Raw genomic sequence first — 7,393 nt, forward strand, 5'->3', positions numbered from 1 at the left:
CCCCCCTGCGCTCACCTGGTCATGTTTTGTAGCTTCTCAAAGAAGCCTTCATCGATCTGGACGACAACTAGTCGGACATCTAGTGGGGCGACAAGAAGACGGGGCAAGCAAATCCCTCCTTCCGGCCCTGTCCGATCCGCCTAGTCCGTCCGTTCCGCCCTAGCCCGTTCCACCCAAGACCGTTCCGCCCAGTCCGTTGCGGCGAGTGACTAGATCATGACGGCCGAGGTTCCGCCGCGTTTTTGGTAGTCGACGATGAAGTCTTTCATGTCCTGGAGTTCGGCGTAGAGCACGTCGTAGCTGGCGCCGATGTCCAGGCGGTGGTTTTCGAAGAGGCCAAGGAGTTCCTTTTCGAGTTGGCGGAGGAGGAGGCAAGAGTCGAGGAGCGTGTGTCCGTCGGAGGTGTGGAAAGGATCGAAGTTGATGAGGCGGTCGAGGACACCGAGCCAGAACTCGTTTTGTTTGAGGTCTCCACGGACGCGCGAACCGAACCAATAGGAGTGGCTGACTTTGCCGCGCGCGTCGCCGACGCTGAGTGGAGCGGGTGCGGCGGCGTCGAGTTTCTTTTTGCGGATCTTGGGGTACTTGAGGCTGACCATAGTGAAAATGGTGACGGCGAGTCCAGTCAAGTCGATTTGTGTTTCCCAGCTGAGGCTCTCGAGCATGGAGGGGCAGCGGAAGTCGGAGACCTGCGTGTCGCCGACAAAGACGACGTCGCGCAGCGCCTCCTTCACGTCGAGCGAGCGACCGAAATCGATGCCTGCAACCGTGACCGGGCACACAAGCGCGTCGCCCAGCAACGGGTGCGGGATTTGCACGTCGCCGAAGATGCGCTTGCCCGAAAAAGGCGCCGCCGACGAGAGCAACACGAAGTTGTCCGGCTTGATATCGCCGTGCACCAGTCCGCAGGAGTGCAGTTGGCGCACGAGCGTGATCACCGTGTACGCGAAGTACACGCACATCTCGTGCGAAGGCTTGCAGCGCCGCTTCACATAGACCGTGTTCAGCCAAGTCAGCAGCGGCACACCGTCCTCCGAGTTGCGCAGCATCAGGCAACAAAGCGCTGGCAACTCGGTCGTCGCGAACTTCGGCTGGTCGTAGCGCTTCTTTAACTCACCACGCCAACCCTCCGCCGTCCCCGCCAGACCCGGCTGCGGGCTGTCCGCATCCCAAAACAGGTGCAATTCCGTCGGCATCAACCAAACCCCACCCTGCACAAAAGGACAGTTCTCGTCCAAACCGCCCCCGCCCGAGTGGCTGCTCGCGCTCGTCGGCGACGACTCGCCTCGCGACCGCCGCGCACGGTCCGTCACGATCCAGGCGCCCTCCGTCATACGGTGGCAAGTGGCCGCCGACGCCACCAGCTCCGCCAAAGCACATTTCCAATGCTTCGGGTTCAAAATCTTCGCGACCACCGGCAAAGCCGTCTCCGCACCCACCTCCAACCCACCCGAGTAGACCGCTGATGTGCCGCCACGACCAATAAGCCGCGCAAAACGCAACTTCGCCCGCTCCACCACCGGCATGTTATCATTCACCTCCAAATACCCCAATAGCCGCGTTAGTTTGGTCGGAAGCGAAGGCGCGTGCTGGTGCGCCAACAGCGCCGTGTCCGCCAACGCCACCGACGCCCCGGGCACGATTTTCGAGTGGATCGCCTTGGCCGCTGCGCGGCCATAGTAATTCACGATCCAGACGTGCGGCTCGTGCGTCGCCGACCGCAGCCGCCTCCGCGTGAGGAAGAGCAACTGGCGACTGGCAATGAACTCGCGTGCGGAGGACGAATACGGGTCCACCATAATCGCCGGCACGTTCAGCATCCCGTCTGCGCGCTGTCCTTCGTAGTCCGAATACCGTCGGCGGGCGGGCATCTCGGGCTGCCGAATCAGGCTCGAGACGAACTCGGACTTCTTCCGATCGGGCATCCCTCGGCGGGGCTGCGGGATCCCCACCGACATCGTCCATGTCGGGTATGGCGGTGCCTCCTCCTCATTCGGAAAGTGAATGGAATCTTCCTGCTGATCCATCGGTGTGGAACGCTGCGGCAGAAGCAGCTGGTACGCGGGCACGGCCGACGTCGCCGGCCCGCGGATCCTGGGCCGAGGCGGCACTCTGGTCAAGTCCGCCGACATAGGACCAGCCGCCAGTAAGCTTTCCGCAGCGTCCCAGGAGAGTCTGCGGATCGTTTCGTCATATTCATTCGTCCCACTCAATTTCACGCCATCACCAAGTCGCCGCCCCTTTGGTTTATTCAAAATAATGGATTCAGCGTAATTTAAGGTTGATGACCGGCGAGCGGTCGAGGGACTCGCACATGCCAAATTCCTTCTTGGAGTTGGAGGAGTTCTATCCACATCATTGCCGAACTTCGCATAACGCGTCCAATTCGTGAACATACTGATTGAATGTGTCAGCGTTCAAGTGCGATTTCTCATACGACACTTCGTCGGTATACCTTGCAACGCTGTACAGGGTCTTTTCTCACTCATTGGGCCACCGGCTGCACAGTTGCTGTCCACAACCGTTTGTTCAAACCAGAACTCTTGCTGTCAATTGGGCTTCAACAGAAGCCACCAAACCGTTTCCGAGGGCCTGGAAATGCTCTTGAGAACTTCAGATCGTTAATCTATTTGCGCGCACACACGTGTGCGCAACATAAACTATGTGAAATATACAACGCCGAGTCTAAGGATCCAAATATCATGATCAACTATAGACAAGGCTTGCGCGCTCTAATTCCTTGGATGAAGCATTGGCTTGGCAGAACCAATGGCGCGCGCCCCCTGAAAGTGTCGGCGAGAGCCTGGAAATCGGGATCCCGGCACCTTAGACCTGCATGTCTGCTCAACGACCGCTGGTATGTGTATCAGAGGAGGTATTAAGGGTTATCTCTCTGATTATAATACATTTCTAAGAGTCCGCTCTGGTGCTCGCATCTGCCGTGATTGGAGCTTGATTTTTTGGCATCAGCTTAAGCATGCCCGTACCACATAGTACGGCGCGAGTGATGCTCCTTGGACGATTCTCGAAGCCCTTTGCGCTCAGCCCGGTGGCGCTCAGACCGATTGGGTGAAACCCTGGTCCACACGAAGCAGCTGACCTTCTAGACCTGGCGTCGTCGCTACCCAGTTCGACAGACGCTGGAGTCGGATGCCGGTTCTCCTGAGAGGTGATCTGATTGGAGGACCGTGAACCTTTTTGGCTTAATGATCCTGCGTTTTCCATTATTCGTCGAGACCCAGTGTTTTGGGGCCGTCGCTCGAGTTCTGAAGCAGCGTGCATAATTGCAGCGGATAACTGAGTGATGTAGTCTACTAAAGTATGGTCGTCTACGACATCGGCTCCATACCTTCCCACACGGCGCCCAGTGAGCCTTTCCAGCGATTTGAGTGCCGTCTCCAGAGACTGCCGCAGGAGGTTCAGACTGCCTTTTGATAGCAGCTGCTGTCGGAGTCGGCCATTCTCTTCTTCCATCTCAGAGGCATGGGCATTTAGGTTGTTCAATCTAAGGACATGATAGGTCATCGCTGGAGACTGTTCGAAATGCTGCGCTGCGGTCCGGTGGTGATTGGTCCAGGTGGTGAGTGGCGGAAATGTGTTTGTTTGGAAATGGTGTTTTTACTTTTCCTGCGCGGCTATCCTGGATCGATGGAGATCCCAGAGCATATCGGCGACGATGGGAAGCCTGATGCAGAAATCTTCCACTTTGAGTTGAGAGGAGAGGCCGCGTAGGAAGAGGTCGCATCTGGCGATGGGGCCTGAGGGTACAATGGGTCCACTGGTTGCACCGCCGAGGAGGAAGAGACAAGTGGACTCCCACTGGGTCTGCAAGGCGTCGAGGGTGTGCCCCTCTAGAGTCGGTGGAGTGCAGAGGATGAGGGAGGGGTGCCAGTGGAAGGTGTTTAGGTCTAGTTCGTAGGTGTCGTTGAAGACTGTGTCGGAGGAGGAGCCGCCGTGGATGAGCCAGCGTCCGTGGGGCCGAAGGAGCGTGTGAGCAGCGTAGGTTCGCGGCGTAGGCGGCGCCCCGGTGGCCACTACCTGCTGCCAGGTCTTGGAGCGCAGGTCCAGTCGCCACAGCGTGCTGGAGACCAGTCGACTTTGCAGCTGGCCTGTGCAAATGTATAGACTCTCGTTGTGGATGCAGGCCGCCAGTCCGAACCTCAGGCCCGGGTTGGCGTCCCTAAATATAACATTCTTCCATTGGTGAGTCCGGAGGTCATATTCCCAATACATTTCCGAGTCGTCATTTACGCCGTACCCGCCGTACACCACCAGCTTCGAGTTGAATATCTGCAGCACGTGGTACGCTCGCGGCACCGGATACGGAACGTCTTCCCCACTGTGGTGACCACTCCAGGCGTCCATGCACTTCGTCGATTCGTTGTACCATCGACGCTCGATTAAGTCAAACTTCCATAGGTCGTTAAAGTTCAATCCCGGACCAGCACCCCCGAACAAGTACAGACTCTGGTCCTGCGCACTGTACACTAAAGGAACTCCCTTGCGCCGAGAAGGAGCCTCTTCCGACCCGTCATTTAGCACCGTCCACACATCCTCATCTACATACACAACAGGCTTACCACCACACGGTCTTTTCGACCACATGGCTTTTCCACCACGTGGTCGGTTTTGATGGGATTACAGCGTGCGTTTGTGTTGAGTAACCTTCTGGTAAAACTCGGTCACAGGAAAAGGTGTATACTTTACCTGGGCTGTACATTAACAAGTCGTTCAGCAACCTTTTGACTGGCCCTCTCGTTCCATCTGTATTGGTGACCTTAGTTTCCCCTCCAAACACGTAGATCGATTGGCCGTTCGTACATGTAGCGTGGAACCTGCGGAACAAGCCGAGCTCTAAGGGTGCAGCTTGAGGAAAACTCCATCCGCTAATTACGTCCATTTTGGACCGACCAAAAACCATTCATGTCTGACGACAGAGGGGTAATAGCTCACCACGATAGTGCTTTATCCACCGAGTTGGGGATTCTGCCCCCGCTGGGTTCCAGCCCCCCTGGGTGACATTGGCCCGCGCGCCTCCTGGGCGTTCCCACCCCTTGAGTCTTCACACTTCTTGGGCGTTCCCATCCTTTGGGCGTTCCCATCCTTTGGGCGTTCCCATCCCTTGGGTCCTTGTGCGTGTGGGTGGGTACTACACATTGTTGCGTAGGTGGATGAAGCTATCACCGATGCTTTGATTGACCAGAAGGATCGGCGACAGTGTGTGATGTCGCGGCAGTGCGACCGTTGGTTGCGGGTGGTTGTCTACGGGTTGGCGGTGACGTTGACCTCCTGCCTGTTTGCAGGGTGGCAGCAGTTTTCGTTGATCTTGCTCAAGGGTGGGGCGTTTGCCTGGAGGTGTACGGACGGTGTGGAGGAGAACGCGGAGTTGCCGGGTTTGTACACATGTGCGGTGCAGGAGAAGGCAGTGAATTCGCTGTTACCGATCGCCTCAGGTATTGAGCTGGCAGGGGGCGTGGTTGCGGGAGTTGCGCTGGACTGGGTGGGCCCTAGAGTGTGTGCATTCTTGGGGAGCACAATCGGATTCCTGGCGTATACCATGCTCGTGTATTCGTCACAGAAGCACAACATGTACGCTGCTGCGCTCGCTGTCTCAGGCATCGCCATAAATCTGATCGGATTTCCTGCCCTGACTTTGGAAGACTACTTCCCCAGTGCGGCGGCGACCACTGCCGCTTACGTGATTGCTTGTCAATGCCTCAGTTCCGTCATCCCGCCCGTCATGTGGCTGCTGTGGAAACACCACCCTGGCTGGACCTTCCAACAACTTTGGTGGGGCTATTTGCTCGGAATCTGGATCCCCATTTCCATACCCTACCTCGCCCTTCTGCCTTTCAAAAGGCATAGAAACCAAGCCATTGCCCAAGACGCCACCCAAGAACCCTTCTCCGCCAAACGCCTGCTCAAGTACCTCGGCTCCCTGCCATTCGTGGTCATGAACCTACTCAGCATCGTGCTCATGCTCCAGACCTCCTACTGGCAAATGATTTTGAGGAGCCAACTAGGCGTGGCTATCTCTGAATTCCTCGGCTACACGATGCCCACCCAGGCCGTGTGGGCCATCATTATCGGCCGAATCACTGACTACACGAAGACACCTTTCATTATCAGTGTCCTTTTACTCATGGTACGTTCCTTCACACGCCCACCCGGTTCGTTCCCTCCCCCGTTGACACGACCACCCGGTTCATACTCCCCCCCCCCCTTGTTCATACCCTCCTCCTGTTCATACTAACGCGCTTGCCTTCAGTATTCCTTGATCTATTACCTCGTTCCTGTTGGGAAAGGGAACATACAATACTTATCGGTGATGATTTTCAACATGGCGATGTCGTACGCCTACACCATCAAGTATTCGTTTGTACAGGAAAGGTTCCCTCAGAAGTATTACGGGACCCTGGTGGGCGTTTCCGGAGCCATCGGCGGCGGCGGCGTCCTCGCGACCAATCTGGTCAACTATTTCGACCGGCCGCGGACGGCGTCGATTATACTCGCGTCAGCCACGTTCGTGTGTTTGCCCGCCTGTCTGTGGCTGCACATGGAACTGAAGCGGCACCGCGGCTGCTCCGATCAACCCATTACTCTTAAATCTGATGTCCGTGAAATCGTAAATGAACACTCAGATCTCCACGCCCATCCAGACTGCCTTTCCGCCGAACACTGCCAGTCCGCCTCTTATGAGCTGCAGGGGCTACTGAACGCTGGAAGCACCGAACGCCCTTCTCCCGGCAACCCGAGGCAATCCCTACATGACCACTCAGGATACCTTGAACACCACCAATTCTCACATCATGTTAACCCACTCGAGCCCCTGTGCACCTCGCCTAGTCACCTGAAACTCGACATTGACCCCGGAGATGGACCAACCCCGGAACCAGCCCCGGAACCAACCCCGGAACCAAACCACCAACCAATGAACCAATCAATGAACAGCATTGCTCGAGACACTGTCGACAAACCATAATTTCGAGATAGCTACCCTGCCGTCGTGGGCGCACGTGATACCCCCGGCCACGAGCGGCCATATTCCGGCCTTGGGCGGTGCTACCCCCTGCCTGAGTCCTGGAAGGACTCCAGGTGTGGTGACAGTCCGGACAGTTTTGTCAGTCAACACCTCCGCGCTAGCACGAGACGGAGGTTGCGACGGCTGACCCAATTTGTTGTTGTCGTTGTCCCATCTCGCGTCCGAGATAGCCGTGGCCGCCTGGCTCCCTGGTTCTGCAACCCGGCCGCTAGGGGAAGGGACATAACTCATTGGAGCCTGGACCATTCAATGGAACCTGGACCACTCATTGGAACCTGGACGAATCACTGCAGTCTGGATCACTCACTGGAGCCTGGATCATTCGAAGCGGATTGGCACCCCCTCCCCCCC

General features: G+C 57.0%; 4 protein-coding genes across 4 annotated transcripts; 1 reads left to right on the forward strand and 3 right to left on the reverse strand.

Annotated features, from left to right (window-relative positions):
- Positions 1-209: 209 nt before the first annotated feature.
- GNI_114220 (protein kinase domain protein) lies at positions 210-2,396 on the reverse strand (the record flags this gene model as incomplete). Its single annotated transcript, XM_011133315.1, has 1 exon — positions 210-2,396. The coding sequence occupies one exon, from the start codon at positions 2,394-2,396 to the stop codon at positions 210-212; it is 2,187 nt and encodes a 728-aa protein (XP_011131617.1).
- Positions 2,397-2,910: 514 nt separating this feature from the next.
- GNI_114230 (hypothetical protein) lies at positions 2,911-3,474 on the reverse strand (the record flags this gene model as incomplete). Its single annotated transcript, XM_011133316.1, has 1 exon — positions 2,911-3,474. The coding sequence occupies one exon, from the start codon at positions 3,472-3,474 to the stop codon at positions 2,911-2,913; it is 564 nt and encodes a 187-aa protein (XP_011131618.1).
- Positions 3,475-3,618: 144 nt separating this feature from the next.
- GNI_114240 (kelch repeat protein) lies at positions 3,619-4,605 on the reverse strand (the record flags this gene model as incomplete). Its single annotated transcript, XM_011133317.1, has 1 exon — positions 3,619-4,605. One exon carries the CDS (start codon positions 4,603-4,605, stop codon positions 3,619-3,621), a length of 987 nt encoding a protein of 328 aa, XP_011131619.1.
- A 619-nt stretch (positions 4,606-5,224) lies between these two features.
- Positions 5,225-6,982, forward strand: GNI_114250 (major facilitator family transporter; the record flags this gene model as incomplete). Its single annotated transcript, XM_011133318.1, has 2 exons — positions 5,225-6,145; positions 6,269-6,982. The coding sequence occupies 2 exons, from the start codon at positions 5,225-5,227 to the stop codon at positions 6,980-6,982; spliced, it is 1,635 nt and encodes a 544-aa protein (XP_011131620.1).
- Positions 6,983-7,393: the final 411 nt, after the last annotated feature.

The sequence above is a fragment of the Gregarina niphandrodes genome, assembly GCF_000223845.1.
Source record: "Gregarina niphandrodes unplaced genomic scaffold scaffold00026, whole genome shotgun sequence".
Taxonomy (NCBI): domain Eukaryota; phylum Apicomplexa; class Conoidasida; order Eugregarinorida; family Gregarinidae; genus Gregarina; species Gregarina niphandrodes.